This window comes from Melanerpes formicivorus, unplaced genomic scaffold (genome assembly GCF_026170545.1).
Source record: "Melanerpes formicivorus ecotype bairdi unplaced genomic scaffold, bMelFor1.0.p_v2 SCAF_76, whole genome shotgun sequence".
NCBI classification, from domain to species: Eukaryota; Metazoa; Chordata; class Aves; order Piciformes; family Picidae; genus Melanerpes; species Melanerpes formicivorus.
The window spans coordinates 1,647,833-1,667,177 of NW_027142428.1; the positions used below are offsets into that span (position 1 = coordinate 1,647,833).

At 43.4% G+C, this 19,345-nt stretch overlaps 1 protein-coding gene across 3 annotated transcripts in view; it reads left to right on the top strand.

Annotated features, from left to right (window-relative positions):
* The window catches only part of LPP (LIM domain containing preferred translocation partner in lipoma), a 361,386-nt gene that overhangs the window by 299,331 nt on the left and 42,710 nt on the right, over window positions 1-19,345 (top strand). For all 3 annotated transcript variants that reach the window (XM_068164007.1, XM_068164009.1, XM_068164008.1), the window contains one exon: window positions 244-413. In XM_068164007.1, coding sequence (XP_068020108.1) covers window positions 244-413 — 170 coding nt within the window. The remainder of the gene's footprint in view (window positions 1-243; window positions 414-19,345) is intronic.

The following is a 19,345-nucleotide window of genomic DNA, read 5'->3' on the forward strand; positions in this document are numbered from 1 at the left end:
CATGATCATTGGCTAACGGCAGCAGTAACAGAGCTGGTAACAGCACTGTCCTGGGAGTCGGTTTCAGTCTCACTAGGTCTTTTCATGTGGGCTATCACCAAACTGTCTTCTAGTGGCACTGGATCTTTGACTGAGCTACCATGTCCCCCTTACCCACTATTCAGCACAGGTGTGTGGGAGGACCTTTCCTGCAGTTGAGACTGGGAGCTTACTTTGGTTCATGTCCTTTCTGTTTGGTCACAGGCCGCTGTGCCCGCTGCGGGGAGAATGTTGTTGGGGAAGGCACTGGCTGCACAGCCATGGACCAGGTCTTCCACGTGGAGTGCTTCACCTGCATGATGTGCAACAACAAGCTGAGGGGACAGCCTTTCTACGCAGTGGAGAAGAAGGCTTACTGCGAGCCCTGCTATATTGTAAGTGCCCATTCTTGTCTGCACCCTGATTTAATGCACAGACATGGGAAACATGATTTCTTTCATTGTTGTACAGTCCCATGACAGTACTGTAGGCATCATTTTTTTCATGATCTTCAGAAGAACTCTGATCTCTTCAGCTTACTGGGTGAATTTTGTTTCCTGGTCTAATTTGTCTCTGAAATGAAGTGACCAAAGTGAGGGAAAGGGGTGCTTTTTGTGTTTGGTTTTGGGTTTTCTGGTGTGTTTTTCTGCTGTGTGAAGAGCAGACTATGCAGTGAGTTTTGAGTATTGCTCTCAGAAGCTTTCCGTGTTGAGAAACCAGATACCAAAATGCTTAAAGACTGTGATGTCCATTAGGATTAGAGAGGTGTGTGCAAGGTAACACTAAAACATGTAAAATCAAGACCTTTGTATTGTTGGATGGGAGCCCTTCTACTGAGCTAAGAGTCCTTGGATCAGGTATCTTTTTAAGCTTACTTTACCCTAAAATTCCATTCCATGCCTACAACAAGCTCTTAAAACAAACAGTTGCTCTGAGAAGCTGCACCTTTTAAGAAGCTTCCATAGGAGCTACTTGGAACCTGTTGCACAATTGCAAATTAAACAAACATCACATTACACACCTGAAGCATTACCTCCGTGTGACCTCAGCATACAGTATATAGGGATAATCCTTGTAATTTACAGTAAGAAAAACACCAAAACATTTTGAAGTGTTGATAGCAATTTCTCTACATCTCTGTTTTTCATAAACACTGAACTTGAGACCCTTCCAGAATTGGATTTTCATTTCTGAAAGCAAAAGCTGATGCTTTTCTCAGATTCTCTAATATTCCAATAATAATTAAAGCAATAGTGTGTATTTCTGAAGATGCCACCTATATCTCAATATTCTTTCTGGTTTTGCAGAGCCTTCACAGTGGGATTATTGCTGAAATACTGTGTTCTGTCTTACTTACAATTGCAGTGATATATGGGCCTTGTTAATTGCCTTTTAAAAACTAAATGAGCTTTTGATGCAATATATACCTTTTAACCCATTTCCAGTTTTGTTTGCACTGAAATGATTGCACCATGAAAAATTCAAGGTTAGTCCCCTGGCAAGCTTGACCATGTTGAGTACTATGTCTAGTTCTGGGCCCTGCCATTTAAGAAGGATATTGAGACACTTGAACATGCCCAGAGAAGGGCAACGAGGCTGGTGAGAGGCCTTGAACGCAAGCCAGCCCCATGAGGAGAGGCTGAGGGAGCTGGGGTTGTTTAGCCTGGAGAAGAGGAGGCTTAGAGGAGACCTTATTGCTGTCTACAACTACCTGAAGGGAGGTTGTAGCCAGGTGGGGGTTGGTCTCTTCTCCCAGGCAACCAGCACCAGAACAAGAGGACACAGTCTCAAGCTGCACCAGGGGAGGTTTAGGCTGGAGGTGAGGAGGAAGTTCTTCACTGAGAGTGTCTTTAGCCATTGAAATGGGCTGCCCAGGGAGGTGGTTGAGTCATTGTCCCTGGAGGTATTCAAGTGGGGATTAGGTGTGGCACTTGGTGCCATGGTTTAGTAGTCATTAGGTCTTGGGTGACAGGTTGGACTTGATGATCTTTGAAGTCTTTTCCAACCTTATTGATTCTATGATTCTATGTGCACATGAAGGTGCATTCATAATATGACTGGGGCAACTTTATGTAACTGGAATTAAACATTTCATTGACTTCAGGCTGGAATTGACTTCATCTGCTTGCAGATTGGTGCTTTCTTTTCCTCTCTTTTAAATCAAGCACACATTCTTCACCACTCATCTGCTTTAGTTTGGGAAAACATCTGCATTAGCCACTGTAGTAATGGTTTAAGATTATTTAATCCCATTACTTATACACTTCATTAGCCTGAGTGAATTGTTGGCAAGGATTCAGTAAACTTCATACATTGGGAGATAAAAGGATAAAAAAGGAAAATGAGAAAGATTCTGTTCCTCATTTTCTTTCAAATTTATTTTCTATCTATTTAAGGGATAAAGGAACAGTCATTGCCTCGTTGCATCTGCGCTTTTACATGCTGTGATACAGCTTTGCAGCTCTGCGTACAGAGGAAAGAGTAAACGCTTAATAGGTTTCTTTTAAAGACCCCTTCTGGTTATATGAATGTTTACCCATGCAGTCCACAAAAACCTGGTTATGGACTTAACCCAAAAGACATCTGGATCCATCTGCTGCTGCACATGCAGGGTAAAGGATGGCCAAGCTAATGGGGCTATGTCTGTGTAGCTGGAGAGCTAGTACCATGAGTGGGAAAGGCAAAATGGGAATCTGGCAATCTGATGCAGCAAAGGGGGAAGGGGGGGGGAGAAAAGAAAACAACACCCAAGCACACATTAAACTCTTAAATGTGAAAAAAAAATGAGTGTCGAGAGCTGAAGTCTCAATACCCTTCAGAAAGCTTAGGGCTCTGCTCTGCCAAAAGCCAAATCTAGGCACCTGCCATGCTGTTGGCTTTAGGCCTGAGGAATTTGCGTCGTAGAGCATATGTCTCATTGATTTTTCAATGAAATTAAGTCTGCAGTGGCTTCAGTAAGATATGAGTGCCTAAGTACACTGAGGGCCCGAGCTAGGCTTGCAAGTTGTTCTTGCAAATGGATTGGGGGCTGTTAAATTGCTGAGGCACAATCTGGATGCTTTTTTGCCTTCAGATGTGTGATGCGGTCATACTGAAGTCAATGACAGTTAATGACCTGCTTAAAATACATCCTGTGTTTAAGGATTTTTGCTGAATTGTGGCCTCTGGGTTTTGTTTTGGTGTTTTTTTTTTCCTTTGGAGCTTTCCCAAGACCTATTATCAGAAAGTAACATGGGACTCTTGAAACCCTAGTTCAGTAGGAAATCCATGGGACTGAAGAGCTCAGACTCAGATTCCTGTGGACCTGAATTCCCGTGAAAGGTGGAGCCTGTGTGACTAGCTTAAGATTGCACAGCACATGGCTGGGGCCAGCTTAGAAAACAGGAGTCCCAGCTGGTATAAATTTGAGTAATTCAATGAAGCTTGTTTACTGGTCTGCCTAATTCACACTGATTTCTAGCACACATCCCCATTTCCCCAAGTCCAAAACTCTTGACCTATTATGCAAGCCATTGGGGCCAAACTGCTTTTTTGTGTAAAGGAAATTAACTCGAATATTTGCCTGCTTGTACTAAATACATTCATTAATTCTTTGATTATTATTTTAATAATTCCCTTGTGTGACTTGTGGGCTTACATGCATAAGAACTATGCACAAAAATAAAAATACACATTTTTCAACAGTTAGAATTGTCTAATCTTCTCAGTTTATTGTGTGACTCTCCTTAGTTGTGGTGGGGTGAAGCCATAATTAAGATTACTGCAAAGAGCTGTCTTTAATTACTGATTAGTCAATACCAAGCCTGAAGAAAGGTTGGGTTTTGGGTTGGTTCCTGATTTTTATTTACCAGTGACCCAGTTAAGATGCAGTTCCCCAAAAGTCTGAATTAACATCTAAGGAGATCAATCATCTGTTTATTAAAAAAAATAGAAATCTGAATGGGCATTTGAGCACCAGAATTAATTTCTTGCACACAAAAATCCCCCCCACCCCAAAGCCAGTCACTATCGTTTCCTGTCACATCTTGTGAATGTGATGAGTTCTGTTGCCAATGTGTTTGCTGGTTTTTGCTCTGCATCCAAGGATTCTTTCATTATTGATGTTATTTCTAAAAGAGTACCAGTCCTCTCCATTAAGACACTTCTGCTGATCTAAAAGCAACTGTAAAAAAACAGCGTTAATAGGAGACAGATGTCTCCTCCTCATTACAACAGGCAAGTAGCAGCTGAAACATCATGATAGGGGTTCCAGTGTAACCAGCATACTGCTGCACACGTGACGAATGCTGTGTCTGCAGTATGTAACCAGGATCCTTTTGCCCTCCCTTACAGGGCAAATTACTGCCAAAAAATATTGGGTTTGCCTCCTTTAAGTAGTTAAAAAGATTTTAGCACTGGACTTGATGCAGAGAGAAGGTTAAGAGTACTATCAGTGGAACTGCTGCTATAAAAGATTGAAGAGCAAGATGTGAGTGCAGTGCCAGCTGTCAGCTTTCCAAACATCCTATTATCATAAGGACTGAGCACAAGGTTAGCCAGGCACACCAGTCTGGCAAGAGTGATGCTGCTGTTTTGTGAATGGGATGTTCTTTGATGTCCTGATGACTTTCTCTGGGATGTGGATATTTTCCTCCATTCTTTGTCCCCTTTCCTGGCATTCTGGTGGTTGGCAGTTGGAGATAAGCACTAGGAGGCTGAAGGGTGCTGAGCGTCTGCAGTTAGCACAGAAAGCATCAGCATCTTCAGATGCTCCTGACCTCTCAAGAGTTCTGCTGTGTCTGTCAATGACCCACCACTGGGCCCTGAGGGAAGGACCATGGTGTGATGGGGAAGAGGACAAGAAAGCAGAAATAACTAACCAAACCAAGCAGATAGGTAGGGTCAGATGAAAGAGTTCAGAGAAGTGGTGGGCTGAAAATGGTGAGCTGTTGAAGGAGGGAAAAAAAAACTGTCTTATGTCTGTCTAGCTAGAGTAGGGCAAGATTTGCTCTGCAGTGCCCTATGGAGACCCAGGAACTGAGGTTTCATGTTTCTGTTGTGTGCTGTGAGATCTTGAGGAAATGACCTTAAACCTTACCCCAGAGATCACTTCCAAGGATTTTGCAGGGTGAGGTTTATCTTTCCATAGGACTAAAGCTGTGGAAGTGCTCGAGGAGGGAAGAATTGTGTGTGGAAATTGTGCCCTAATCACTGTCATTCCTCAGCTTGAAACTCATGAGTATAATCCTCCACCTTTTTTTCCGTGATTGTTTTGTGAGGGGGGAAAAAAAAATGTACCTTCAAGGTTTCTCTCTCTTACCAGCCTCTTCTAACTTCCTACCTTATTGGAGTCTCAGTTGGAGAAGATAGTTTAGACTGGAACGTAAGAGAAATGCTGATGGTTTAGGAAGTGGTGCAACTTGAGTCACTGGTACCATGGAGCACCCTGGGAAAGCTTAAATTTGCTAATCATCCTGCAATGCCAGTAGCTCAATTTGTGCTCTTGAGATAGAATAGAATAAACCAGGTTGGAAGAGACCTTCAAGATCATCGTATCCAACCTATCATCTCTGGTAAAACTGCTGTGGCCTTCAGCGTGACTGATATGGCAAACCTCACCCTCTCTGTGTGTGTGCGTGTGTGTGTGTGTGTGGCTGGTTGAAAGCTGTGCAAGAGCAACTACCTACAGCACATACAGTTTACAGTGTCAGGTTGATCCCTGCAGTGAAATTACATCTATTTTTAAAAATAATTCTGCCATTTGTAAGCAGAGATTACAGCACTAATTTAGCAACCGTGCAACAATTGAAATTGGACCAGAAAAGAGAAACTATAATTTAAAGATCTTTTTTTTTTTATTATTTATTTTTATTATTATTCTTTTTTATGATACAAGTTTTCTCCCCTTTAAAGCAAAAAGCTCTTTATTCTTGTTTTTGTCAAGCAACGTATTGAATTCGAGAGTAATTTATGGAAAGTGCTGCCAGCGTGGTATTGCGAGTGCTCCACAATTTGAATTTAAACTGCTCAATGGGATCATTAAGACTATTATGCCTGCTTTCCAAAGAGTTTGAATTCAAAATGACAACTGGAACAAAAATGTAAAATAAACTAAAGAGAAGTCATGCACTCTTCTACGTGGTGGAATTTTTCTGCCCTCGAAATATTTCATTGAGATCAATGCTCTTCTTCAATCCTCTCCTAGAAAAGGAAAAAAAAAATAATAAAGAAAAGGGGGAAAAAAATGGTGTTGCTAGTTTTAGTTCGATGCTCCTGCATGAGTCATCATCAGCAGGGAGCTGAACCTGTGACCCGTGGTTCTAAAAGCACTACGCCTCAGCTGCCGTAGTGGAGAGATGCGGCTTGGCTGCACCAAGCAGCAGGCTCCTGCCCTCAATATTTCTTACCCGCAGCAGAAGAGGTCCATGGGCACAGCAGAAGAGGGCCATGGGCACAGCAGAAGAGGGCCATGGGCACAGCAGACACAAGAAAAAAGGTCCAGAGCTTTGGTTTGCTTACCAGCATGTTTTAATCCTATTGATTATTAGCTTTGATTAATTTTGCCGCTCGAGGCCGAGTTGGTAGCTTCTTTGGAAAGAAAGTCATTGGCAAGGGAGGATTCATTCCTGGTAAACTGACCATCATCTTTTCAGCTGAAAAATCAATAAATCCTTTAAGAGTGTAGCAGCGCTTTCTATTAATACCATCCAGCAACAGTTGATACAAAAAAAAGTATAGATGGAAGCTGGAGGGGAAGTGGCAGCCATAAGCTCAGTGCTACTGCTTTCAGTGGTAAATGGTCTTGTGCAATCAGGGCATAAAACAGAGGAGGAAGAAGTGCTATTGCGTAAGCTTCACCTGGAGCTCCCAGGAGTCCAAGTCTGGATGTACAAAAAAGTGTGTTGTGAGAGAGTATGTCAGTGAAGCAGCTTTTATCAAAACTGGGATGGATGTTGGACTTACCTGACCCTTCTGAAGCCTGTATCTGGTTTTTTTGGGGGGTTATTTATTTTTTCAGAGGCTTACCATCTGTTGCAAGGGATGCTTTGTGCCTTTTATTTTGGCACTAGATGGGAGGAAGAGATTCCTTTGAAGGGGGGAGGGAGAGGGTAGGAGTCAATAACCTCCTTTACAAACTGGAATTATAAAGAAAGGGGAGGAAGCATACCATGAGATGATGAGCTTTGCCATACAGGAACTTCTCTGTGAAGACTCAGAGGCTCACATTAAAGAGGACAAAGCTAATTCATCTTGCTGTCCTGCAAGGGTAGGACAAAAAGTCTACAAACCAAAGATGGAAGAGGAAAAAATTCTTAGTGCTTTTAGGAGACGTGAGAGCCTGAGCCCTACCAAGAATTGCACTGAGCTCACCTTGGCAAAGGATCTCTGAGACCATGCGCTTTGCTGAGGGTGGCTTAGAGGATAGATTATTTTTTTCTCAGTGCACCAGCAAGTGCTTGGCTGGTCCAAATCACTTGATGAGATTAAAGAGTTAGTGCATCCTATTTTCAACCTACGGTTGCTGTTTGCCTTCATGGTGTTGATTGTTATGGATGCAGCTGACTGACGTTGAGGTAGATAGTGAGGGGATCAGGTCACACCTTGGTGTAACTGACTTTCCAGAAAGCTGAGCAGGCCATTGCTTTAGAGGAAAACCAGCTATAGATTGTGGAGGTAAAGCAATTTTCTGCTGCCAGTGATAATAGTGTTACGAGGGGGTGTTTTTGGAGCAGTCACTATAGTGCTTGACAGTATCCTAATAGATACATCTTTGTGGGAAGATTTGGCATGAAGTGCTGATTAACTTGTTCTGTGGTATCTTAAGAGCTCAAAGTTCTGCTAGTTATGGATAAATAATTTCCTACTCCTCTTTGTGGTCCATTTCTAAGACTGTCTTTATCAGGTAAAGCCTTCTCCATACCTAGGCTAGTTTGAGACTTTCGTAGTGGTTTGGTAGAATCCAGATCTTTTCTCCTGCATGTGTTAGCAGCCATAACAACTTGAATTGTCTTCTCTCTGCCTTGCACTTTTTGAATTTGAGGCACTTTTCATATTAGAATTGAATTGAATTGAATTGAATTGACCTGGTTGGAAGAGACCTTTGAGATCATCGAGTCCAACCTATCATCCAACACTATCTAAGCAACTAAACCATGGCACCAGGTGCCCCAGCCAGTCTCTTCCTAAACACCTCCAGTGATGGTGACTCCACCACCTCCCTGGGCAGCCCATTCCAATGGCCAATCACTCTTTCTGGGAAGAGCTTCTTCCTAACATCCAGTCTAAACCTCCCCTGGTGCAGCTTGAGACTGTGTCCTCTTGTTCTGGTGCTGGCTGCTCCCAGGCAACCCCCACCTGGCTAAAACCTCCCTTCAGGGAGTTGTAGAGAGAAATAAGGTCTCTTCTGAGCCTCCTCTTCTCCAGGCTAAGCAACCCCAGCTCCCTCAGCCTCTCCTCATAGGGCTTGTGCTCCAAAGCCCTCCCCAGCTTTGTTGCCCTTCTCTGGACATGTTCCAGCAAGTCAACATCTTTCCTAAACTGAGGGGCCCAGAACTGGACACAGTACTCAAGGTGTGGCCTAACCAGTACTGGGTAGAGAGGCACTATGACCTCCCTGCTCCTGCTGGCCACAGTATTCTTATTTGATTATATGAACTAAGCATTGATTTGATATGTATCATCTAGAAAAATTATACCATGGGAAACTTTGCGAAAGAAGTTCTTCGTGTGAATGAAATAAGGTGGACCAGCTGCAGCCATTCAGGGAATTTCTCTCCTCACAGAGTGAATTCCACCGACCAACTGCATATTCTTGGGAAGCAAATGGTCTCCCTTTCAGAAGGACCAGTGGGATTTTATGCCTTCTGGCTATACATCTGCTTGTGGATCATACTGCGTTAGAGGGCAGGGTGAAGATTTCCCTTCAAGAGCCCAGCTCTTGTCTGCCTTTGAAAGCTAGCGGAAGCAGCTTAAAAGGAAGGCATAAACATTATGCCTTCTGTAGTATCTCTGGAGTAGTGGGAAAATTTTCCTTGTATGTGGTCAAGTTTGAAAGATTAGATGGCAAGCCATACGTACTGTTTGTAGCATTCCTCTCTGCTTTACTTTCAATTGTGTTTCACCATCTTCTCAGCAAACTGCTGCTTTCACCTGTTGCTACCCAAGTAGCATCTAGAGATCCCACTCTAATAAACTCTCATTGTGATGTGTCAGTGAATGATAGGCAATAGCCTCTGCCTCTAAAATACTTTCCAGGTAGACAGCAGAAAGTGAGGGGGAGAGGCAGTGGCATTGCTTCCAGCTAGAGGATTAGATGCAGTTTGTTTACAGTGTGGATCTCTGTTGCTGGAGGCTTTGAAGTAGGGCAAACAGTTACTATTTAGCTGAACCTTCTCTGGGCAAGAACAGACCCTGGGGTCTTTTCTAGCTCTTGCTTCATCTATTTCTGAGCTCAAATGACCTGTCCAGGCCCACAAACACATCCTGCAGCTCAGGGCTTCCATGTCCAAGTGTCTTCCCAGTTGCAGCCTGCAAAGATCTTGAAGTAGAGGAGCTACCCATCTTTTGTTTCCCCCCTCAAGCCACTGCTGCTCAGAGACTGGGCATGAATGTGAACAAGCAGATGCAAGCTGAGAAGGGGCTCTTGGAAAACCCAGGAGGGTGGGAAGTACCATGACAGTATTCCCTTCCATAAAGTCTTTCTGCTTGCTTACAACCCCACATAGTTAGTTGTCAAATCAAACTGCTGAAGACAATTATTTTGGAAAGGTTGTGATTTATTTGAAATAGGGCCTATAATTTAGATGTGCATTTCCATCAGATCCATATATTATTGAGTTTGCTCTGTCCTTCCTGAGGCAGTGATGTCAAAGTGCTGCAGAGTGTACAGAGATGAAAAAAATCAGAACTCACTCGTGTAAATAGTTAATTGTTTTAGCACACTTGTTTATTTTGTAGTGCTGATGCTGTACTAGCAGAGCTGCTGGTCGAGCATATAGGCCTTGCAGGCAGGCTATGATACCTGCCAGTAACAGAGCTGAATCTGTCCTGGGAGCGATGTGTTTGGATTTAGCAGGGATGATTTCCCCTTAGCAGCCTTGCAGAGAACAGAAAGTCTTGTCTCACTCTGATTCCAGATGACCTCTTCCTTCAGTCCAGACAGCAATTTGCAAGCTTGAGTGCCAGGGAGGCGAGTGGGCTTTTGCAGCATGCCACTTTAGCCATCTCCTTGGTGAAGCCACACTCCAAGGAATTTGCTCTGGCAAAAGCTCAGTCTGTGAGTCGATCCTCCCTCTAGCGTCCTGCCTCTGTTTCTTCACTCCAGGACATTAGTTTTGTCTGCCTGCGATGTTTGTTTGCAGGAAACTGTTTAACTGTTAACTGTTTAACACAAACCCCTTGTGCTTAGGGAAAACACAAGGAGCATGAATGATAACAGGAGAAAAAGGTTATTCATTCTGAGAGTATGGTGATTGGTGCTCATGGAGGGTCAAAGCAAATTACAATTATGTTGCCTTTTTTCTCAGCTGCATAGATTATAGATCTGTGGGCCAAGTACAATACTGATGGAAGAAGTAAATCATCCACTGGGGTATTCTGGGCAGAAGGATGACCAGATTATAGCTCAGCTATAGTGCTGTAGCATTTGCTGGGAACAAGGGATGATTGTGCACTGATAGGATAGCAGCTTTCACAGAATCAGAAAGCATGTGTGTTAATGTGGCCAGAAATACCTGCATCCATCCCTGTGAGGACCATCCATGTGAGCTGAGGCAGTGATGGCACCATGTGCATCGGTGGGTTTGGAGCTGGTAGGACATCTGGATAGTTTAAAATGAGTGACAAGAGTTGCACACTTGTCTCTGCTTTTCCTGGCTGCTGTGTCCTGACAAACGTTTGATGCAGAAGAGAGTTTTTCACGGTAACCTGATGCTGTAACTGTCAGTGCAGGCTTACCACACAGCTCTCTGAGACAGTGCACTAAGTGCAGGGAATCAGGAACTGGTGGCAATCTTTATGCTACATGCCCGTGTTTTCAAAAGGTTTTGTTGTTGTCAAAAAGGGAGCCCCGCGGAGCGGGGGAAAGGAACCCACATGCCAAGAACTTTTGTAACATTTTCAGTTCAGGTATAAATCAGGAATTCAAGAGACTTCTTCAAACATCACAGGAATGTGCTTCTGCAGATGCTGGGGATTGGAAAAGATCTTTGTATTGTTTGAATTTTTATTGTCTTGCTGAAGTTAAATTGCTAATGTGATAGTTTAGTGCTGTGGCTCATTGTATTTACATCCTTGCTGTTTGTAACCCTCAGTGGCCTTCAGCTGTTTACAGATTCTCATGTTACCTAATGCTCTTCAGGTAGGGATTTTTTCAGACTACTCTGACAATCTGAACAAATAATGACTCTGGTGCCCACTCAAAGTTGCTACTGACTAAACTTGGGTGTTTTCCCTTGCTCACGAAGGGAAATATGGTGGGGGTGTGGGGGGGAAACAACGTTGAAATATAAGTTGACATTCAGATGTTATCAAGGACTGAGATTTTAAGTGTGAACACTGCAGCAGCTCCTCACAATGTAGTTTTTTGTTTAAGGGCATGTTTGAACCGATACACCATCTTGGCGTTCGACCAAGAGAGGTATCTGTATAAATGCAATCTGTGTTAAAGCCAGACAACACTTTAAGAAATGTATTTATTATTTCCTACAGCAAGCCATCTGTGACTGGTCATATTTTAGGAAGCAAACGAGCATCCTAGCAATGTTCTGCGCTCAATTTGAGTAACTTTTAGACTTTCTAATTTAAATGTGCTGCCAAATATTTATGTTCTGTTGTGAAAAGAAAAATATTTGTTTGACATCCTATTCTCCCTGGCAATTCACCATCAGTTGCTCCTCTTAGGAGCTGTGCTTTTCTTGTGAAGAGTGTAGGGCAAAAGAAGGGTATGGGCGTCCCTCAAGCTGTCTTGTGGGCTTGGTCCTAAGCAGCAGGTAGGTGTAGCTGTAGTACATGGTGGGGCATTGTAGGGAGCAAAAGAAGGTTGAGCCCTGGGTCCTTGCATGGCAGATGCAGTGAGCAAGGAGGGCAGATTTCAGCACTTGTCACAATCTGGCCCCAAACTGGTGGGTTGGAGGGTGGTGGAACAGCCACCATGGCACAGGCAGTGACTGCAGCACTCCTGCCAGCATGCAAAAGGCTCAAAAGTTCCCGGAAAAGCCAAAGCGCTTTGCAAGATGTCTTCCAAAGCATCTGCCACAGACACTGCAACCATCACCAAGGCAACCAACTTGCCAGAATTTAGCAGCAGCAAGGCAGAAGGGAAAATTAGTGATGGCCTAAATCATGACCAGCAAATGCTATTGAGCCTAAACTACTCTCCGGGAGCTGAGTTCTGCTTTAAGTAGTATATGCCCTGCTTTTATTTCATAAAAGCCATGTATTAGATTGTGTTCCACAGGCTTAAACTTAATCACTCTGAGGTAGCGAAATGCATTTGTTGAAGAGCTCAGAAATTGGCACAATGCTCTTATTACACAGAGGTACAAATAAACAACTGAAATATCTGAAACAGTCCTGTAATAGTTAATTTCATTTTGGAAGGACTAAAATGTTCTGAAGAGTCCCTGGTGGTGTAGCACCAATTTTTCACTCAGCACTCATTCAGAACAGTCTGTATAACTTGCCTATACTTACCACCTTGGGACTATTGCAACCAGTAGAAGTCCAGATGAATCACCAGCACATAGCCTCGTCTACATCTGTCTGTCACCTAGGGTAGCAATGCCATACATAGCATGTACATATTCTTACTTACATGCTGGGAAAAGGCTCTTGCAGCATAGAGAAGGAAAAGAAAGCATCCTGGTTTGCTTTATTAGCTCTGACAGGTTTACTTTCACTGTGGCATGGCAATAAGATTAAAGTTTTATAGCAATATCACCTTCATCCAGACACACACACACACAAAAAGCCTCAAAAACATAAAACCTCTCCTCTCTGCTACTTGCATTTCAGACTCTCTTTACAGAGCTTCTGCATCTGTTAATAAAAGCCTTAATTCATTTTGAACATTTTATTGTCACTTTGGATAAAAGTTTAATCAGCTAGAATTATTGCCCTTCTAATATTCCCTTAACCTTTGTGTTTTAGACTTAGACCATACCAGTTAAATTTTAGAATCACTTTTTTATGGACTTGAGTGCCCCCATCTCTGTTTTTAGAGGGTACTTCTGCACAGAAATGCCATAGTGTGTCTTAAGGTCATGTGAAAGCTTAAAAGGCTCTAATGTGAGCGCTGCTCACTTTCCACTGAAGTGTCTTGCATGCCCTATTAATTACTTTAATGGTGACATGCTGCTTTAAAGGAGTTCTTTATTAATGCCACTAAATCTTTTTTTATTGTTGTTTAAATACTTTTTCTTTCCTTTATGTAGATGTATTTAATCCTTTCTGTCTTTAAAATAAATGAGTGCATAACTCCTCACAAAGCTTTTGACACTTCCATCTTGCATTCTCAGGAGGGGGTAGGGGAACATTCTTTTCCTGGAATGTCCCCATCCCAACAGAGATGTGCACATCTGTACTTGTGTCTGTAATCATGTGTTAGATTGTGGTGGAGGCAGGTTTTGAAATATGATATCTGTCTTTCATGAAATAATATGCAGTGAACTTGTTGAGATTTTAGAGGTCAGTTTGCTTTCTTGTTAAAAAATGCAGCACTCCCAGTTCAAGGGAAGACTTGCTTGTGTTTGAGCCCTTTCCTAGCAAGGAGGACACACTGAGTTCTCTAAGTACTGGTAGGCTGAGAGAGCTGGGATTGTTTAGCCTGGAGAAGAGGAGGCTCAGGGGAGATCTTATTGCTCTCTACAACTACCTGAAGGGAGGTTGTAGCCAGGAGAGGCTTGGTCTCTTCTCCCAGGCAACCAGCACCAGAACAAGAGGACACAGTCTCAAGCTGCACCAGGGGAAGTTTAGGCTTTAGTTGAGGAGAAAATTCTTCACTAAGAGAGTCGTTAGCCATTGGAATGTGCTGCCCAGGAAGGCGGTGGAGTCATCATCCCTGGAGGTGGATGGGACGTGGCACTTGGTGCCATGGTTTAGTCATGAGGTCTGTGGTGACAGGTTGGACTTGATGATTTTTGAGGTCTCTTCCAACCTTGGTGATTCGGTGATTCTGTGGTATACTATTAGTTCTTTTTAACCTTAAAGATGTATAGGATTAACTATACCTATAATATAGGCATAATATTATAATTAATAGGTATAATATTCACTATATTATTTGTAGAGCAGTGTCTCTTCACTCTCATAGTAAAGAACATCTTCCAAATGTCTAATGTACCCTGCTGTAGTTCAAAACCATTGCCCCTTGTCCTATCATCACATGCCCTGCTCAACAGCCCCTCTCCTTTGAAAGTGTTATGTTCAGAGCATTGCCTTTCTGATAGCCATTGATGGTGGTTTTGCCATGGAACTCTCCCACGCTTGAGTTCTATAAATAAACTTCACTGGTTTTAAAAAAACCACAATCCATTATTGAAAAACTTATTGTGCAGTGGTTTCAGCAGCAGTGGCTAACCTTTTCTTGGGTGGAGGAGGAGTGGGTTTGGGCTGCAGGTTGTGTTTTGTTTTCTACAGGCAAAGTATGAAAACTTGTGTTACCCTGTGGGGTGTGTCTCTTGACTTCTCATCCCCCAGATGACTCCTGGCTCCTAAAGCATCTGTGTCATCTGAGGGATTAGAGCTTCTATGCACCTTTGCATGGCCAGCATGTACCTGTGCATACACACAAACTTGCACAGGAAGAATCTATGAGCCTGAATTCAATCTGAAATGTTTTGACATTTGCCTGTGAAAGGTATTCCTTTGTCTCATGGACTTTCCCTCAGATTTGTCCAAATCAGTCTGCAGTTATCAGTAGCACACTTTGCTGTTGAGTGAGCAAAGCCCTTTGCTCACTGTTGGCTGTTTTAATTTTGTGAGCAGGCAGTGTACTCAAGCAGTTATAAGGTACTAAATGGTACCTTCTGTATTTTCAGGTTTTGCTGAATGGCACCCTTTGCATTTTAGAATAAGCAGCTAATTAAATGGCAAAGTGATGTTTGGTGGGCCCTGGCTGTAAAGTGACTCTAGATTAGACAAGAAACTTGAGCCTGTGAATTGGATTAGTCTAAGGTACAAGCCTGCTCCCACTGATCCCCGTGTGAGTTTTCTTTGATATTAATGGGAGCTAAATTAGACTTCTGATACCCAAGACAATAGGGCCAATGAATGTGCAAGAGGCATAGACCCTATCCCATAGAATGATCATAGAATCCTCCAGGCTGGAAGGGACCTCCAAAGGTCATCTAGTCTGACCTCCCTGCAGTCAGCAGGAACATCCCCAGCTAGATCAGGCTGCCCAAGGCCTTGTCGAGCCTCACCTTGAATATCTCCAGAGAAGGGACCTCAACCACCTCCCTGGGCAACCTATTCCAGTGTTCCACCAGCCTCATAGTGAAGAGCTTCATCCTGATATCCAATTTAAATCTGCCCTTCTCTAGTTTAAAGCTATTGACCCTCGTCCTGTCACAACAGGCCCTTGTAAACAGTCTCTCCCCATCTTTCCTGTAGGTCCCCTTCAGGTACTGTAAGGCTGATATCAGGTCTCCCTGGAGACTCCTCTTCTCCAGGCTGAACAACCCCAGCCCCTTCAGCCTGTCCTCATAGCAGAGGTGATCCCAACCCCCTGATCATTTTCGTGGCCCTCCTCTGGACCCTCTCCACCAGGTCCATGTCATTCTCTTGATTGTGTGAGGAATTTAGCTTGGCTTCACTGAATAAGTTTTCAATTTCTGTTTTTAACAGCAGAAGAGTAAGGAGGATTCAAATGAATTTTAGTGGAAATTCCCTAAAATGAAGTGAAAAGCTAAAAACATGCTTCCTACCTCCAACCCCCTCCCCCCTGAAGCTTGTGCTTACTTCCCTTTTTCCCTCGTGGATACCTTGTTTATTTTTTAAATAAATAATCATATTTTAAAGCCGTGTAAATAAATTGCAAAGTGTGCTCCAGTGGGGTGGATAAATATATTCCATCTGCTGGGGAGTGATTATTAAATAATTCACAAGTGGCAAACCCAGGAGTGGTTATCCGTTTTCCCCTCATTCGTGGGTAATTTTTTCTGCATCCCGTAGGAGCTCATTATGTTTTCTTTGTACATAATGTTTAATAATTTTTAAAGTCTGGCGCTAACCCCTCCATATCTACAGTTTCTTCAGTTTTCCCAAAATATTTGTGCATGTTTGTGCATGTATCTGTTGGCAGAGGAAGGTATTTGTTTCCTTTCTTTCCTCCCTTCCCCCCTTTTATTTAGTTTTTGTGTAGAGAGAAGGTGAGCATTGATGTATGAAATGACACGAGGAGTTGGGAAGCAAACCTTGTGTGCAAGGAAGTTTGCTCCTGTGCAGATGGTGAATGGGTCACATGCCCGAGGAGGTGGTGGAGTCACCATCACTGGAGGTGTTCAGGAGGAGACTTGATAGGGTGCTTGATTGCATGGTTTAGTTGATTAGGTGGTGTTGGATGATAGGTTGGACGCGATGGTCTTGAAGGTCTCTTCCAACCTGGTCTGTTCTGTTCTATTATGTTCTGTTCTGTTCGGTTCTGTTCTGTTCGGTTCGGTTCTGTTCGGTTCGGTTCTGTTCGGTTCGGTTCTGTTCGGTTCGGTTCTGTTCGGTTCTGTTCGGTTCTGTTCTGTTCTGTTCGGTTCTGTTCTGTTCTGTTCGGTTCTATTCTGTTCTGTTCTATCCCTGCTCTCACACTGGTATGGAAATCAGTGTTACTTCAGGTCTGTGGCAGCAGTTAGGGTTTAGCTCATACTTCAGCATTTATAAGCAAAAGAATAGGAAGTAGGGAGAAGGAGTAGGATATGCATCTGATGAGCCCTGGCAGAATTTGGTTATCTTCTGAAAGACCAAGAGGGAGCCCAATGAGCCTGGTTTGTGGTGTTCAAGAGGAGATTGGATGTGGCACTTGGTGCCATGGTTTAGTCATGAGGTCTGTGGTGATTGGTTGGGCCTGATGATCTTTGAGGTCTCTTCCAACCTTGGTGACTCTGTGATAAGTAGCAAGCAATTACCTGATAAAGGCTAGAGCTGTATCTCATCAGTGGAAAAATTGCTGCAGAGATGTGGATTGGTGGGCTATGAATCTGACCTTAAAGGAAGAGCTCAGCTCCTCCTGGTATATAGCAGACCCAAAAGCCTCTTATTTGGGCTTTGAGCAGGCTGGGAGGAAGACTGCTTAGAGCTAGCACATGACAGGAGGTTGCACACTCAGCAGCTGGCACCTCCAATGCTGGATCCCATCTCAGCAAGGTTCATGTTCCCATAACTGCATCTGCATCACTGAGCAGGAGGTGAGGGACCACCATCCCATCTTGCATGCCAGCACCCGACGTCCTGTGGTCAGAGCTGGGCTCTGCAGCAGGCTGGAGGCAGATGTTTGCAGTTAGAGGGCAATGGCTATCTTGGTGCTAAATGTGTAATTAGCCACAGGAAATTTTTTCCAAACACATGATGAAGAAGGGAAGGTAAAAGTGTCTCTTACTGCTTTCACTGTTTTTTCTAGGGAGCTGAGTGAATCCAACTGCCCTCACAGTGGAAAACAGCAGTCTTACTCCCAATCCCGAGGTCCATGCTGTCAGCCAGAAAGGAACAAAACCCTCTCACTGAGAGGCAGTGAGCTGTTTTCCTTCTTGCTCTCTCTAGGGCAAGAAAAGTAGTGTGATTGTGAATTAGCAGAACCTTGAACATGAACCTTGGAACATTGTGCTTGTTTGTGAAGATTTTTCTTTCCTTTGCAAGACACTTTGCAAGCTCATATTCTGCATAGCTCCATCACAGTCAAAACTATGATCAGAGTAACACTTCCCATGACTGATTTCTGTTCAAAACATGAGTTTTGCTGTTCTCAGTCTAAAGTGTTGCAACTACTGAGAGTGGTGTTGACTCTGGGCTCCCTTCCCCATCTCATTTCCTGCTCCAAATGATAGGTAATTTTTACTCCTGGCAATGGTGCTCCAGGATGGAAGATCACAGGGAAGCTAATATCCAGACGGAAGAACTGTGGCAAGTGATCATACTGAATATGAAGTCTTAGAGCAAATGAACAGGGAGTTTGGCACTGTACACACCACAGATATACAAAACAGGAGGTTACACTTTGCAGAGCAAAGGCTGGGAGGATAGATTTAGGTGTGCTGGCCAGCGTGCTCGCTGCAGGAAAGTTGGTATAAATTCAGGGTTTGCTGGGCAGCTCTAACTTAAACCTTTAGAAACTGGAGAAAGATAAAACCACTAAGAGCTGGAAGGGTGTTTGAAGGATATTGCTGGAGCTGAAGAGAACAAAATTACTGCCATGCTGGCTCTTCTGTGCATGAGACTCTTCCTTATATTAGCAATTCTCTAGCCATACAGCATGGGAAACGCCTGTGTTCTGCTTGCAGACCTGGACTGCTGGCATTTCCATTGGGGATTCCATTTAATTCTGTGTTCATTGATGTCCTTGATATTAACCATGGCTGAGCATTGTCTCTTGAAAGCAGCAGGAGCAGCAAGCTCACTTCTCTAGAGACAAGCTTGGGATGCAGACAGAGAAATTTCTGTGATGTCCTGTTTTAATTCTTACCCACATGTGCTGCCTCTCCCCCTGGACCTTGCTGTCTTCAGGTCTCTGGCTCCTTTTTTGTTTCAATTTCCTTTTTGTTACGGTGGTCTCATTGCTGCTTTTGCCTTCTCTGTCAAGCAGCTTCAGAGTGAGAGGAGACTCCACCACAGGACACACACTTAGGGTGCTGACAGGAAGCCTCTCTGCTGGGCTGTAATGCAGTGTGGCACCTGTAACACTGTGCCATTAAGAAAACTGTAGTTGCCAAATGTTTCTGGGTCTACATAAAGCTGTTCCACCAAGGTTGTTATCTGATTGTTCTCTGGTGCTGAGAATAGCAGTTGAATCAGACAAGAGCCCTTGTGGGTGGAATACCTTATGTCCCAAAAATCAATCATAAGGTAAGGTAGGAATAGAATTGAGTTTATTTACAGTCCGTTGACTTTTATAGTTAGCGCCATTTATTAGAGAAGATGAAGAAGAAGAAAATTAAGCAGAGGGCAGAGAAATGTTTCTTTGTGATATTTTTGTGCCTGGCAATGAAAAGAGATGTGTGTACAAGCTGACAATTTATCTTCTGCCCTGAAGAGAAATGACTTGTTCTCAAATGGGCATGAAATGAAATGAAATAGTGCAGAACACGATAGGAACTTTTCTGAGTAAATGGGTCAATTTCCTGTCATTCTCTCGATAATTGTATGT